Source organism: Cherax quadricarinatus, chromosome 31 (assembly GCF_038502225.1).
Source record: "Cherax quadricarinatus isolate ZL_2023a chromosome 31, ASM3850222v1, whole genome shotgun sequence".
In the NCBI taxonomy this organism is placed as follows: domain Eukaryota; kingdom Metazoa; phylum Arthropoda; class Malacostraca; order Decapoda; family Parastacidae; genus Cherax; species Cherax quadricarinatus.
Window position 1 is genome coordinate 32694944 of NC_091322.1, and position 17500 is coordinate 32712443.

The following is a 17500-nucleotide window of genomic DNA, read 5'->3' on the forward strand; positions in this document are numbered from 1 at the left end:
GGCAAACCTGCGGATAGCGTTCCGATACCTCAGTAAGGATTCGTTTAAGATTCTGTATACCATCTACGTCAGGCCCATACTGGAGTATGCAGCACCAGTTTGGAATCCACACCTAGTCAAGCACGTCAAGAAATTAGAGAAAGTGCAAAGGTTTGCAACAAGACTAGTCCCATAGCTACGGGGATTGTCCTATGAAGAAAGGTTGAGGGAAATCGGCCTGACGACACTGGAGGACAGGAGGGTCAGGGGAGACATGATAACGACATATAAAATACTGCGCGGAATAGACAAGGTGGACAAAGACGGGATGTTCCAGAGATGGGACACAGACACAAGAGGTCACAATTGGAAGTTGAAGACTCAGATGAATCAAAGGGATGTTAGGGAGTATTTCTTCAGTCATAGAGTAGTCAGGCCTTGGAATAGCCTAGAAAGTGATGTAGTGGAGGCAGGAACCATACATAGTTTTAAGGCGAGGTATGATAGAGCTCATGGGGCAGGGAGAGAGAGGACCTAGTAGCAATCAGCGAAGAGGCGGGGCCAGGAGCTGTGAATCGACCCCTGCAACCACAAATAGGTGAGTACAAATAGGTGAGTACACACACACACACACACACATGCACATATGTTTACCTGGAGTTTACCTGGAGAGAGTTTCGGGGGTCAACGCCCCCGCGGCCCGGTCTGTGACCAGGCCTCCTGGTGGATCAGCGCCTGATCAACCAAGCTGTTGCTGCTGGCTGCACGCAAACCAACGTACGAGCCACAGCCCGGCTGATCAGGAACTGACTTTAGGTGCTTGTCCAGTGCCAGCTTGAAGACTGCCAGGGGTCTGTTGGTAATCCCCCTTATGTGTGCTGGGAGGCAGTTGAACAGTCTCGGGCCCCTGACACTTATTGTATGGTCTCTTAACGTGCTAGTGACACCCCTGCTTTTCATTGGGGGGATGGTGCATCGTCTGCCAAGTCTTTTGCTTTCGTAGTGAGTGATTTTCGTGTGCAAGTTCGGTACTAGTCCCTCTAGGATTTTCCAGGTGTATATAATCATGTGTCTCTCCCTCCTGCGTTCCAGGGAATACAGGTTTAGAAACCTCAAGCGCTCCCAGTAATTGAGGTGTTTTATCTCCGTTATGCGCGCCGTGAAAGTTCTCTGTACATTTTCTAGGTCGGCAATTTCACCTGCCTTGAAAGGTGCTGTTAGAGTGCAGCAATATTCCAGCCTAGATAGAACAAGTGACCTGAAGAGTGTCATCATGGGCTTGGCCTCCCTAGTTTTGAAGGTTCTCATTATCCATCCTGTCATTTTTCTAGCAGATGCGATTGATACAATGTTATGGTCCTTGAAGGTGAGATCCTCCGACATAATCACTCCCAGGTCTTTGACGGTGGTGTTTCGCTCTATTTCGTGGCCAGAATTTGTTTTGTACTCTGATGAAGATTTAATTTCCTCATGTTTACCATATCTGAGTAATTGAAATTTCTCATCGTTGAACTTCATATTGTTTTCTGCAGCCCACTGAAAGATTTGGTTGATGTCCGCCTGGAGCCTTGCAGTGTCTGCAATGGAAGACACTGTCATGCAGATTCGGGTGTCATCTGCAAAGGAAGACACGGTGCTGTGGCTGACATCCTTGTCTATGTCGGATATGAGGATGAGGAACAAGATGGGAGCTAGTACTGTGCCTTGTGGAACAGAGCTTTTCACCGTAGCTGCCTCGGACTTTACTCTGTTGACGACTACTCTCTGTGTTCTGTTAGTGAGGAAATTATAGATCCATCGACCGACTTTTCCTGTTATTCCTTTAGCGCGCATTTTGTGCGCTATTACGCCATGGTCACACTTGTCGAAGGCTTTTGCAAAGTCTGTATATATTACATCTGCATTCTTTTTGTCTTCTAGTGCATTTAGGACCTTGTCGTAGTGATCCAGTAGCTGAGACAGACAGGAGCGACCTGTTCTAAACCCATGTTGCCCTGGGTTGTGTAACTGATGGGTTTCTAGATGGGTGGTGATCTTGCTTCTTAGGACCCTTTCAAAGATTTTTATGATATGGGATGTTAGTGCTATTGGTCTGTAGTTCTTTGCTGTTGCTTTACTGCCCCCTTTGTGGAGTGGTAATGCTTTATTTACAGCTAGCAAAGTCAGGGTATTTCTCCAGAATGATCTGTAATATACCACTGTGGATAAAATACTTAGCCATTTCTTGAACACTTCTGAGTGAGTTGTTTCGAAATTCATTAATTTTATCGCACTCCAGTACATAATGACGCAGGGTGTGACAATAGTCCATCTGGCAAAGTTTACATTTCGTTTGGTCTACATCTGGTGGTGGTGATTTAACCTGCCAAAGATACTTGTAACCCAGCCGGAGCCGGGCAGTAGTGACATCCAAGAGTCTGCTTATTTTGTTGGATGCACAATAGACATGTGGCTCCTCCTGCATGATAGAATGATGATAGATGGACTCACTGGTGTCAATCTCCCTGAGCCTTAAGTCCAACCATAGGATCTAATCTCGCCAGTAAAATCCCACATACCAATGCCCATGCCGGGGACTACCTAGATGGGAATTTCCATAATTCCTTCTATCTTGCACCAACTGAGCCCACAGAAGTCACTGAGATTATAAAGTCACTTAAAAATAACTCGGGGAATCTGTCTCATGTCCCACCATTACTGTACAAGCGAGCGGCCCATGTCCTTTTGCATGCTATTTCATTACTTTTTAACAAGTCACTAGAGACTAGCACCTTCCCGAAACTACTCAAGATGGCAAGGGTTACACCAATACATAAAGGTGGTGACCCTACAGACTTAAACAACTATAGGCCAATATCTAACTTACCATTGCTATCCAAAATCTTTGAGAAACTCGTGCACAGGAGACTGTATTCATTTATAACGGCTCGAAACATACTCAACCCCTGCCAATTTGGATTCAGGAAAAATAAAAGCACTAATGATGCAATCATAAAAATGCTAGATCTGCTTTACACAGCATTGGAAAATAAGGAATATCCACTAGGAATTTTTATTGACCTAAGAAAAGCTTTTGACACAGTAGACCACGACATCCTACTCCACAAACTTGATCATTACGGTATAAGAGGCCATGCGCTTGCTTATTTCAAATCTTACATTACTAATAGGTATCAGTACGTCACCATTAAAGACACAGCATCAGCAACACGGCCACTTGATACTGGAGTTCCGCAGGGAAGTGTCCTTGGTCCCCTGTTCTTCCTCATATACATCAATGACCTTCCAAACGTATCCCAACACCTGAAACCCATTCTCTTTGCTGATGACACGACTTATGTCATCTCTCACCCTAATCTTGCCACCCTCAACACCATTGTGAATGAGGAGCTGATTAAAATATCGACTTGGATGACAGCCAATAAACTTACGCTTAACACTGACAAAACCTACTATGTTATGTTTGGTAGCAGAGCAGGAGATGCACAAATTAACATTAAGATTGACAACACTCTAATTACCAGAAATAATGGGGGCAAATTCCTAGGCTTATACCTTGACAACAACCTGAATTTCAGCACCCATATCCAGCATATAACCAAAAAAGTATCCAAAACGGTTGGGATCCTCTCCAAGATACGATACTACGTGCCGCAAAATGCCCTTCTCACACTATACCACTCACTTATTTATCCATACCTCACCTATGCTATTTGTGCTTGGGGATCAACTGCAGCAACACACCTAAAGCCAATAATAACCCAACAAAAAGCTGCAGTAAGAATAATCACTAAATCCCATCCCTGGCAACACACACCCCCCACTCTTCATAGACCTAAACTTACTCCCAGTTCAGTACATTCACACTTACTACTGTGCAATCTACATCTACAGGGCCTTAAACTCTAATATCAACCTTGACCTAAAACGCTTTCTTGATAGTTGTGACAGAACCCACAGGCATAACACCAGACACAAACATCTCTACGACATTCCCCGTGTCCGACTAAACCTTTACAAGAATTCAATGTATGTCAAAGGCCCTAAAATCTGGAATACCCTACCTGAGAACTCTAGAACTGCAGACACATTCATCACCTTCAAAACTACCATTAGAAAACATCTTATCTCCCTGATACACCCCGTCAACTAACTACACGAATACCACCTGGTGGTTCACACTTACACTCACTCACTCATTTGACCATAAACAGAAATATTAATCTCAATCTTAAAATAATGAATCCTGTGATACTCCAATACTGAAACTATGTACTGTGCCAAAACAAAAGCATTCACATTGCTAAACTCACAAACTAGTATTTAGTCACTTAGCCATAATACCAACTTACCTCATAATTTGTAATATTTTACAATTAAGAATAAAACTAAGTTTGCCCGAAATGCCTAGCCATGCTAAGCGTTCTAGTGGTACACTCTGTAATCACAATTTTACTACATGTAAACCACACAATAACCAAATTTCTGTAAACTCAGCATTGTAATCCTTATAGAGAATAAACTTTGAATTTGAATTTGAATAAAATTCAGTTGAAGTTCTTTTCGTATTATTGTTCTCAAACTACTACATGACAAGCCAAGATTGTAATCTACTCCCTCTTTGAAAGCATACAGCTTAGCCAATTTATCAGTTCTATCATGCATCTGAAGACCAATGTGAGATGGAATCCACAGCATGTGCACTCTGACTCCACTGTCCACAATCCTACCATACCTGTGTCTGGCTTCTGACACAAGCATGCCACAATTTATGCTTAATGAGTTGAGAGCATTTATGGATGACAGAGAATCAGTTACAATTAAACTGTCAATACACAAATAACCCGCACATAAAAGACAGAAGCTTACGACGACGTTTCGGTCCGACTTGGACCATTGACAAAGTCACACTAACAGAGGAGGAGCAGGACGGCTATATATAGGTCAATGGTCCAAGTCGGACCGAAACGTCGTCGTAAGCTTCTGTCTTTTATGTGCGGGTTATTTGTGTATCGTTCCAGTCACGGTATTGTGCCTTTTTGTTATTTATAAACTGTCAATCTTTGATACATAGATGCATTTCAGTGCAAGGAGTATGGCAAACAGTTCTGTCTGAAGGGTAGAGGCCCAATTATTGATGCGTGCTCCAATTTCTTTAAGAGAGCCATCACTCTGTACGACAACAGCAGCACTACCAGCTGCACCAGTGGATTGCTGAACAGAACCATCAGCGTAAATAATTTGCGAGAGTGTGTGCTGTGTGACTAAGTTATCAATGCAGCTTAAGGCCTCATGTTTGGCTTCAAGGCGAAGTTTTGGTTGTGATTTAAGAAGTAGTTTGGGGGGAAATGGAGGAATGGTAGTTTGGAATAGGGTAATATTCCATGGAGCGGAGAAGTGCCGCTGTTGCCTTACTTGACATAGATCATGTATCTGATTCATGCGGAGGTCGGTTCCAGTTTTTTCGATCCATCTAGAGGAGTGTTCACCAGTGCTGAGGAAAGTTTGGAGGGCTTCTGTGCAGGGGTTTGAATGAGCTTGCCTGAGCATATTAACCCCAATTAGGATATTTCTTTCAGTAACACGATCTCTGATGCTTGGAATATCAAGTTCTTTTTGCATATTTAAAATTTTGGCAGTACTAGGGCATCCTAAAATGATCCTCATTGCTTCGTTCTGCAGTTTTTCCAGCCCTCCAAGCTTCCAGTCAGACACAAGAGCAAGTAGTGGCGCAGCATAATCAACCAATGATCTAATATAAGCAAGATACATCATTTTCACAATTTTAACATTAGCACCATACCTGGGGTGAAGCCCTGCCACACTCTAAGTGCTCTTAGTCTTTCTTTGTATTGGCGACAAAGTCTTGTTACAACAGGTCCAAGTAGTGGAACCTCAAAGCCTAGATACCTGTATCTGCTTACATATTCTAGAAGAGACCCATCATGCAATTGGATCTGACGAACTGTGCCTCTCTGTCGAGGAGGACGCCTATTGAGTATCTTTGTTTTATCAGTAGAGATTATCAACCCCAGGTCCTGACACGAGGCTAGTACATGATTAAGAATGTTTTGGGTGTTGGAGAATCCGGTGGTGTGAATCATTATGTCATCAGCAAAACTAATCACATAATGATGGGGCTGACTAGGCATAGCATTAAGTAATGCATTAATTAGAATATTGAACAGTGTGGGACTGAGCACACCTCCCTGTGGGGTTCCTAATTCAAAGTCTTTAGTTACACTTCTATGTCCCTGGAACAACACAGACGATTTTCTGTTGGACAGGTAACCTTTAATCCAGCGGAGAAGCCATCCTCCAACATCCATTCTGGCAAGTTCACTAATGATTACATGTCGGTTGGCTACATCGAAAGCGGATTTAAGGTCAAGGAAGGTAGTGTATGAGCTGTCAGTGTGCAGGGTGAGAAAGGTGGCTATGCAATGATGCACGCTTCTTCCATGCATGAAACCATGTAACCGGGGAGACAAAAATTGTTTGATTCTGTACATGAGACGATTAAGAATCATTCTCTCAAATGTTTTACACAAGCAGCTAGTAAGAGATATTGGGCGAAATGCATTTTGTTGATTGGGCTTAGGAATTGGAATGATGAGGTTGTTGGTCCAAGATTGAGGGAGCTCCCCAGTTACATAGCTCATGTTATATAATTCAAGTAATGGATTACCTGGTACTCGACACAGCAATCTGAGTATGTTGTAAGTAATACCATCCTCACCAGGCGACGTGGAGTTGCCCTTAGTTAGTGCTGCATCAAGTTCATAATTAGTGAAAGGAATGTTGCAGTCATCTGCCTTGCCGAGCATAAAGCAAACAAGTCTCTCCCTTGCATCATATTTGTCATTTAATTTTGCCTGTGTGGTACTGGGAAGATTGTCATAGCTAGATGTAGCAGCCCAAGCACTGACTAACTCATTCGCCCTATGCAAGGGATGAAGGCTCTTGGCTCATATAATGACTCCAACAACATGCTCATTGGGGAAGCCAGGTATAGATACTCAAAAATTAGGGACAAAGGAATTAATGTACAATTGCTATGGATCCCATCACACATTGGATTACTCCTTCATGATAAAGTTGATATGTTAGCCAAGAAGAGTATCCAGAAGGAGAATGTAGAATATAACTTTGGTATAACTGTGTCTAGCATTAGGAATAATATTAGGAGAGAAGTAAATAATGAAAATGATTGTTATAGGAATGCAGTTAGAAGCCTGAGTAGATCTATAACCCACTATGATAACATGAACGTAGATAAGTATGTTTATGGAGCAACTTGCAATGTGAACAGACTGACTGATGTTGTAGTGGCCAGGCTTAGGCTTGGTTACAAGTACTTCTGGCAGTTTGGGAGACACACAGATGATGATCAAACTAAATGTGGACATCAAAATGGTATACAATACCGACAGGTTGTTAGGTAAGACACATATGCAACAGTTAGACAACTTTATTCCGAAACGTTTCGCCTACACAGTAGGCTTCTTCAGTCGAATACAGAAAGTAGGCAGGAACAGTAGAGATGTGAAGACGATGTAATCAGTCCATCACCCTTGTAGTCGTAGAATTTGAGGTTGTCAGTCCCTCGGCCTGGAGAAGTTCAGTTCCATAGACTATGGAACTGAACTTCTCCAGGCCGAGGGACTGACAACCTCAAATTCTACGACTACAAGGGTGATGGACTGATTACATCGTCTTCACATCTCTACTGTTCCTGCCTACTTTCTGTATTCGACTGAAGAAGCCTACTGTGTAGGCGAAACGTTTCGGAATAAAGTTGTCTAACTGTTGCATATGTGTCTTACCTAACAAACTAAATGTAAATTATGTGATCAGGCATATGGTCACTCTCTTGAACACTATGTGCTTAATTGTCCACTTATTGAGGAATACAGAGACAGACAGTATAATAAACTATGTGACATGTCAAGATATCTTATTAATGAAAATAAGATACCAGATATACTAAGCAAATTTCCTAAATTTGCTTGTAACAGATAAGTGAACTATAGATATGTAGATATAAATCCATATGTATTCCTGTTAACCCTTTGGGGCCTAGTTCCTAGGCCTTTGTGTATCCATATGCTCTCGCGCTACCGTCCACAGGATGGATATGGGGTGCACAATAAACTAGCCACTTCGGTGGCAAAATCTAATCTGTATAGGTTGTAACCTGGGATCCATATTTCGTTGTCCAAGTGATCCTTTATGTGGGTCTCAGTGAAAGCCGCGAACATTGCCTTTGCCTCTGCAAGCAGTCCACGGATGAAAGGTATTTTGTTGTTTGTTGCTGGCTTTAGACCCTGTATATTTGCAAAGAAGAATGTCATCGGACTGGTGGTATTGTTGGTACTGAGGGGGGGGGGATTTTTTTTCCGGCATTAATATCTGTATCTGTTGGTTTGGAGTGGAGGCCATCGACTGTGGTTCCACTCCAGGAATGACTGGATTTGGTGTACGATTTCTGCCATTTCCTGCCAGTTTTTTTTCCTTCCTGGCACTAAAAAACCTCTCCCTCTTGAGTGGCTGTGGCTACCCAGGTTTTCCCATGGCCTGGATGTTTTGTATCTTTTTGTCCCCTTTAGATGGTGTACCTGGCAATTTAAGTTATAGCACAGTCTTTCCTGTACTGAAGAGGTACACATTTCAGGGTGAAAAAGCTTACAGGAAGGGAGTTTGCATTTTCCTGTTGTCATATGGGCACGGCATTTTCTAGGGTTGTCATAGTTGCACGTCCCGTCTGTTTTTCCAGATTTCCCATGTCTGCAGATACCAAGTGCATAGTATGTGCACAGACTTGGTTTCCGTTTGCCTTGGGTTTCTGTGACTGTATTCCCTGTTGGTGCATGTTTCCCTGTCTTATTCCTATCCTCCCTAGCACCAACAATGGAGCTCCCACCAGTTGTTTTTGGTAATATATCCTCACTATTGCTAGTGGAATCCTCTTGTTTGCTATTTCCTGTGGTATTTCTAGTTTGCAATATTGGTTTTATCTTATCTTTGACTACACTTGTTTCCCCACTACGGCTCCTGTCCCCTATGAGGTCATTTATATGTATTCCTTCCTGCGTATAATTCCCGACTACCTGGACAAAATCTCCAGCTTCACCATTACTGTCTCCCAGGACAGCACCTCCAGCTTCACCATTACTGTCTCCCAGGACAGCACCTCCAGCTTCACCATTACTGTCTCCCAGGACAGCACCTCCAGCTTCACCATTACTGTCTCCCAGGACAGCACTATCAGCCCCACATTTACTGACTACCAGGACATCACCTCCAGCCTTACAGTTTCTGACTACATGGCCAGTATCAAGGGCAGTACCATTCAGCCCAGACTTTTTATGTTCCCATCTGTTGTAGAAAGCTTCCAGGTTTTCTATGAAAGCAGCTTTGATGTTATCCTCTTTTAATACCCTTGTGATTTTAGTCCACAGATTGATCTCCTTTGGGCATACCCAAAAACACTTCCCTGTTTTAATACTGCTTGTAGCTAGTTCTTGGATATCTGCACAAGGGGCGTGACACCAATTTCCACAAAAATGACAATTTATCCATGTGGAAGCCCGTTTGTTTGATTGACTGCAGACTACACAGAGCTTCATAATGATTTGAATGGTTGATTTACTGTAATTCTACTAGCAACCTCTTGAATACTCTATTAATAACCTCCTTAAATGAAGCTCTAGCCTGGTGGCTAAATCTGGAGTTTATCTGGAGAGAGTTCCGGGGGTCAATGCCCCCGCGGCCCGGTCTGTGACCAGGCCTCCTTAGGTCAGTGTCCCAGGATGCGACCCACACCAGTCGACTAACACCCAGGTACCCATTTTACTGATGGGGAACATAGACAACAGGTGAAAAGAAACACGTCCAATGTTTCTACTCTGACTGGGAATCGAACCCAGGCCCTCGCCGTGTGAAGTGAGAGCGTTAACCACCAGGCCACCAGAGCCCTATATTTATTTATTTATTTATTTATTTATTTATAATTTGAGCACACTTACAGAGGTACAAAAAAAATACAGATAAGAGCAGCATGCCAAAGCCACTTATACTATGCACAGCATTACGGGCTGGCTTAAAATTAACTTAAGATTAACTAAGCAATGATGAAATCAGTGAAAAACATTAATGTAAACTGTTTACTACAAAGCACAAGTGAGTATTACAAAGACAGGTCATATGGTTGCATGCATTGTTATAAATTCAGTAGAATGGAGTATTCTGTTAGGTAGTGTATTTAAAAAATAATAAAGTTAGATTGGGTTTAAGGTTTAACATTTATGTGATATAATTGTGAGAAACATTTAAGATATACAATTTATAAGGTTCAGTTATTCAGTATTTATTTGGTTTTGGGTGAGTAAGTGATCTTTGAGAAGAGACTTGAATTTATAAACAGGTAGTGTTTCTTTTATATTTACAGGTAATGAATTCCAGATTTTAGGGCCTTTTATGTGCATTGAGTTTTTGCATAGCGTGAGATGGACACGAGGAATATCAAAGAGTGATCTGTGCCTTGTGTTATGGTCATGTGTTCTGTTGAGGTTGGCAAGGAGATGTTTGAGGGGAGGGTTAATATCAGAGTTGAGTGTTCTATGTATGTAATAGGTGCAGTAATAAGTATGGATGTTTTGTATGGTGAGTAGGTTGAGTGTATTGAATATTGGTGATGTGTGCTGCCTGTAGTGAGAATTTGTTATCATTCTATGTTGGGTTCTTCTGTACAATATTTCAGTTCCGAGCTGCCAACACATTTCTCCACCCTGCACTTGTTAATGTTATTTGGATATTACTAAAGCACTATATTGTGGTTCCTAAGCACATGATAAAGTGAAGCAAAAATGCCTCATAGTGAGGCAGCTTTAGTTGTCTGAAGGCATTATGGTGTTAACAGCTTGTGATGCAAACAGCAGTCCACTAAGCTCTAAGATGGTTATGAGCATATTAAATATGCCTGACTGTGGGGACCAAGATAATGCTTTAAAAGAGGAAATTGCCTTTGGATGGCCAATTATATTACATATACAATCACTGCTGTTGTATTACAACTTAAAAGAACAGTGGTCATGCTTTTAGCTCAAGAGTGGATTGAAGAATTTAAAGAGACACAGACTACACCATGTTCAAATGATGGGTAGAGTGAGAATTGGCAAGTGCAAAAGTTTCAACTTAAGATCATTCAGCACTGAATGACCCATATGGAATGCAGACGAGAAAGATACATAATATACACTTTGAAAATCCTAGAGGGATTAGTACCAAACCTACACATGAAAATCACTCCCTACGAAAGCAAAAGATGCAACATTCCCCCAATGAAAAGCAGAGGCACTAAGAGACTAAGTATCAGAGGCCCAAGACTGTTCAACTCCCTCCCAGCATACATAAGTGGGATTACCAATAGACCCCTGTCTTTCTTCAAGAAAGCGCTGGACAGACACCTAAAGTCAGTACCTGATCTGCCGGACTGGTTCGTACATCGGTTTACATGCGGCCAGCAGTAACAGCCTGGTTGATCAGACCCTTATCCACCATGAGGCCAGGCCACGGGGGCGTTGATCCCCGAAACTCATTCCAGAACATTTTTGTGAATACAAAAAAATCTAGATCATGGATGAAGGAAAGCACTGGTCCCAATGCCAACAAGATGATGCTCTTTTGGAAAAAAAATCCCTATTCAAAAATAAATAATTTGCTTCTGGTTTCAAGGCAGCCAAAGACGAGTTGACCCTTGTCTGTGCTCCCGCTTCACACACGGAGGGCCCGGGTTCGATTCCCGGCGGGTGGAAACATTTGGACACGTTTCCTTACACATGTTCTGTTCACCTAGCAGCAAATAGGTACCTGGGTGTTAGTCGACTGGTGTGGGTCGCATCCTAGGGGACAAGATTGAGGACCCCAATGGAAATAAGTTAAGACAGTCCTCGATGACGCACTGACTTTCTTGGGTTATCCTGGATGGCTAACCCTCCGGGGTTAAAAATCCGAACGAAATAAGGTCATACTACCAAAACGTTTCCTATTTAAATGTCTTAAGTGCTTGTACATTTGTCCTTTTCCTCAGTTTATCATATGTTACTCGGCACCCAGACCCCACCAGCTGACTCAAGTTGTGGGAGCCGCAATGCAAAACACTTGTTGTCACTAAAACTTCATTGTCTAATTACATTATGATGTTATTATATAACGTGTTAGCCAATTTTAAATATGTTTCCCTACATATGACAAGAACCTATTCGAAAAGAAAAGCAGCTGTTTCTTCTTGTTTACTGCAATATGTTTAGGCCCTAGTTCCCTCTTATATGGTGACTTTCTCTTGTATGGGGGGTCTTTGTTCCATCAATGGACGGGGAGGGAGCTCTTAATGCTCTTGTAGGGTTACCCTCCCCTACCTTGGATGGAATCTGAATATCTTCCATTCTCCAGGCTCTGCATGATCCCTTCGAATATAGTGTCTCTCAATAAATATGGTAATAGCCTCTCCCCCCCCCTACGGAAGCCCCTTCTCTTTCATCTGGCACTGAGTCTGATTAACTCACAGAGTGCCTAAAAATCTATCGTAATATGTCTTAGCAATACAGTTGTGCAAAACACCGGAAGCTTGAGCATATCAAAAGTTCTGGGAAAGTTAATTTTGCAGGACGCTGCCGTCAGGTGACCTGACACATCATAATACACCTGACTTCACATCGGACCTTTATCCGCATCTGACCTTCCTTCCCTTACGTACTTTTATGTATTTTCTAATTTGGATATGTTTGTATTGGATTCAGGAAGTTCCTGGTGAGTAAAGTGTTTTTAATATGTTGCATTTGTCTTTATACATTTATCGTTACTATTTACCTTGTGTGGCTACAATTACCTATTTATTATACAATTAACAAGGACAGCAGGCGTAAGGAGACATGCCATGTTCCCGGAAATACTGTAATACAGCAGTTTATTCCATTATTTTTGAGATTATGGTGTGAAAGCCATCGTCAGATACGTATTTGCTGTTCTTAAAATCCCGTACACAACTAAACATTTCGGAAATGGAAATCTTCCCAATACTCATGAACCAGAAAATAGTTAAAGCATTAACTAACCAAAAGACTGGGCAGTATCTAAATATGAACAGTATAACTAAATTCTAAGCCTAAGCGAGAGAAAACCCGAGACAGCGATTTCAGCAAGCGACCAAGAGCTGCAACTTGACCCCTGCAACCACAAATAGTTGAGTGACAACAGACATCACTGCAGTAACAGTGAGGACAAACAACTCAGTCAATCATCAGAAAAAACCTCTGAGTAAACTGTACATAGCCTGAAGAACACGACGATGACTTGCCTATTATTTTTTTTTCGAAATATATATAGTTACAAAAAAAAAAATGGCTAGAACTGTAATCTTATTAGAAAGCCATTGATTATATAGTGCATTTTGTGGCATATTCATCTCACCTCGGCTATGAATGAACTTTGGTCTTTTTGGGTGTAAGCTGAAGGCTCTATCACTGAGTTACTAGTCACCATTAAATCTAAATTTGATTTATACATAGTGTAAAATTGTCGTGGTATTGACAGAGATTTCAAAATTATCATTAATAAACAAGTGCAACCAACTGGCGAGGTCTACCCAACTTTCACTAACATTTTTTAACATTACGCTAGTAAGTAAGTGACATTGCCAAGTTGTGCCCTCATACCTGGGTGGACATGTTTTTTTTTTTGTTTGTTTTATAATAATTTTTAAGAAATAAGTTACATCATCCTGTAAGATGGTAAAGTAGTCTACGTACTTTTATACAAGAAACCCCAGACCTGCTGGAAATATTATGCAAGGTTGAACTTGCTGTAACTGCAGCGAGACCAATATATGGTCACAACTCATTGATGGTTTTAGGACATCATGGTTACATTTTTGGTTTAACCTTCTAATATGTCATTAAAGATGAGGGTGGCCACACAATGCGGTATACAGTTTTTTGCTGAAGAAAAAAAAAGCTTTGAGGTCAATGCGCAAATTACTTGATTTAGACTAATTCTTGTATTTGTTCGTTTATTTTTACCAGAGATAAAGTACTTATAAAAGTTACTCGAGCCAAAAATGTAGTAGTAGTAGAAGTTGGCTGCATTCTTGCAGCAGACCTACGCTAGTAGTAAATACAAAGAACATCAAAATGCTTGCGTGATTTCTTCAGTATGAAGCTTAGGATGCAAGTCTTGTCATTCATAAACATTTACAGAGAAGAATCACGACAGTGTGAACTTATGGAAAAGCGTAAATAAAGATAGTATTGATGTTCCGTTTAACCTCGGAAAGATTGGTCGTGGAAAACAAATAGACGCCGATGAAGCCTTATAAGTAAAAGGTTAAAACATTATCTATAGAATCCGAGTCTGTTACAAGTAAAGTTAAATTCAAAGGTAGAATATAGAGGAGAGAGTCTGGGAGACGATGCTCAGTTGTCTGTATGTAGACGCTGGCATCACGGATTTGTTTTTGTGGCATTTATTGACGTCAATGTGAAAATGGCGTCCAATGATGAAGACTTGTGTACAAGTCACGCAGATTTTGCTGTAGTATGTTCCTTTATCGACAAATTTGGAGAGAAGCTAGGGTTAACTCTTCCCAACATAGGCGAGCTTCAAAGTTCATTAGAAGACACAGACAACGGTAAGCTGTTAAGCTACAGAGGATTATAACGTTTGACAACCTCTCTGCGCCTCAACTTGTAGCCCCAGTAAAGGCCTCCAGAAATATTGTCTGCTGTGTCGGAGGAGGGGAAGACAGTGGCCTGACTAACACTAGTTATATGCTTACATTTTGATATGAAATAAATAATAAATTAAGTTTTCTGACGTGTTGCTGGTACAGTATTCATCGTGAGTTTAGGAAAACTTATGTTTACTATGTAGACAGAAGGGCCTCGGGGGTTTTAATGGATAAAATAAATTTGGTTCACGATATGCCCCATATGATGTATTTAAATAGATCGGCTATTAATAGAAAAATGCTGGGTTTTTTTGGTTGTAAACTAATGTCTGTTGAAGGGGTAGGTGCAAAGTTTGACAGGTGACATGTGGAGCTTAAATCTGAAATGTTTTAAAATGTGTCTGTCTCTTACTATATTTCAAGAAAAATAATGAAATTATAGGTACTGTATATATATACACAGTTTTTTACAGTATTTTTTTTTTGTAGTTGGACATCAGCTTGTAAAAAAATGTAATTGAGTGCAAGGTGTCTGATGTCTTTATTTTACTTACTTATTTTATTTACTCTGAAGACTGATAAGGAAAGTAGAGGCATTTAGGAAGCATCTTAAATCACATTAGGGCATGGTTACCAAACAAAAATATATAAATAAAATATAAATAAAGTAAAATCTAAGTGGTGAACAGTTTCATTTGACCACATGGAGTAGTTCTGGATTTTTATTGTTAACTATGTACTGTATGTAAATGATCTCAATAGAAGAATGAGGTGTATTGATAGTAAATTTACTAATGACAGTATATTAGGACTGGGCTTAGAGACCCTAATGGAAGTAAGACTAAACTAATAGTATTTTTTTTTGGGGGGGGAGGTTTATCCTTGGTTAAATCATAATTTGTCACTTTTGTGTTTATGGAGTACTTTTTATGCATATGCTGCAGCTATATTATAGAAAATGCCATGATTTTAAATAATAATCTTGAACACTTTTAATGTGGATTGAAGCTACAAATGTTCATGGTATGGTTAAAAGCTAAATAGAAACATTTATAAATGTTACTTAAAATAAGCTGTGGATGATGGTTAGTGGGAATCTGAAGCTAAGAAAACCATGCAGAAATGTAAAATTAAAAATTATATATAGAAACAGGATGTATATCCAGAACTATCAGTACAGTGCTGTTATAAAATGAAAAATGTTATACAATTTTATTTTGTCTTTGTAAAACTTTTGATTTTGCAGTAAAGTTCAGAACACTGTGAAATTGAATGGTCATAAATTTTCAAAGTACACTATGCATCTGAGAATGACAGACATTACAAACCTCATAGAGAACAAGCAAGAAAGCCAAATTCCATTATCTTGAAGGGATACATAATTGAAGCATATGAATAATTTAATGCCAAATGGATGGATGTGAAAAACTTTGCAGAGAAGTACCACACCAACAAAGCCCAAACACGCCATAATAGCATAGTCTGGAATGACCAGACAATGTCACATTTCCTAAACATCCTGAGGAGAAGGCAGAAGCAAAGTTCTTTGGACAGATTTTTAGTAAAAGTCAAAGTTGGTGAGCTTCAACCAGGTCCAAATAGGGAAAAAAAGACTGAAAAGAGAAGGGGGACTCTTCTTCCAAACTATAACATTTCCTCTTCCTCCGTTCTCAGCACTATCCTAGTAGGCACTCGACTCTTTTCAGCAAAGTAAAGTGAGGTTAAATTTGCATTTATTTTATCTAGTTCTTTTGTATTTATGTATGTATTTTAGTATTACTAGTGTTTAAATTACACATTTTAGTAGTATATAAATTATTTTATACAACCCCATCAATGTATAATATGCCAATAACAGTAGGATTTTTTCATGGGAATGGATTAATCGTTTTCCCTATATTTCCTATGGGAAAATTCATTTGGTTTACGTCCTGTTTGGGATAAGTCCATAGCCCCGGAATGGATTAAGGATGTATACTGAGGTACCACTGTATGTGTGTGTGTGTGTGTGTGTGTGTGTGTGTATATATATATATATATATATATATATATATATATATATATATATATATATATATATATATATATATATATATATATATATATATATATATATATATATATAATAAAATTAAATCCCTAGAAAGAAAATACTTTCATCATAATTCAACACTTTCACCTCACTCATACATAATCACTGTCTTTGCAGAGGCACCCAGATGTAACAGTTTAGAAGCATATTTAAAGATATATAATATATCCCTCCAAACTGCCAATATCCCAAATCCCTCCTTTAAAGTGTAGTCTTTGTACTTCCCATTTCCAGTACTCAAGTCCGACTATAAAAAACAACCGGTTTCCCTGGATCCCTTCACTAAATATTGCCCTGCTCACACTCCAACAGCTTGTCAGGTCCCAAAAACGATTAAGTCTCCATTCACTCCTATGTAACACTCTCACTCACGTTTGCTGGAAGTCCAAGCCCCTCGCCCACAAAACCGCCTTTACCCCAATCCTCCAACTTTTTCAAGGACAATCCCTACCCCGCCTTCCTTCCCCTACAGATATATACATTCTCCATGTCATTCTACTTTGATCCATTCTCTCTAAATGACCAAACCACCTCAACAACCCCACTTCAGCCCTCTGACTAATACTTTTATTAACTCCACACCTCCTCCTAATTTCCACATCTCCTAATTTCCACACTCTGAATTCTCTGCATTGCCCTTAGGACATCTCCACTGCCTCCATCCACCTCCTTGCTGCAGCATTTGCACCCCACTTACTTACTTA

The 17500-nt window shown here is 40.3% G+C and overlaps 1 protein-coding gene across 2 annotated transcripts in view; it reads left to right on the plus strand.

Moving 5' to 3' along the window:
- The first annotated feature begins 14490 nt into the window (after nucleotides 1-14490).
- The window catches only part of LOC128696362 (microtubule-associated protein futsch), a 245210-nt gene continuing 242200 nt past the window's right edge, over nucleotides 14491-17500 (plus strand). Inside the window, exon 1 of one of the 2 annotated variants that reach the window (XM_070090322.1) lies at nucleotides 14491-14665. In XM_070090322.1, coding sequence (XP_069946423.1) covers nucleotides 14521-14665 — 145 coding nt within the window. In that variant the 5' untranslated portion in view covers nucleotides 14491-14520. The remainder of the gene's footprint in view (nucleotides 14666-17500) is intronic. The other variant, XM_053787606.2, reaches the window with a different exon arrangement.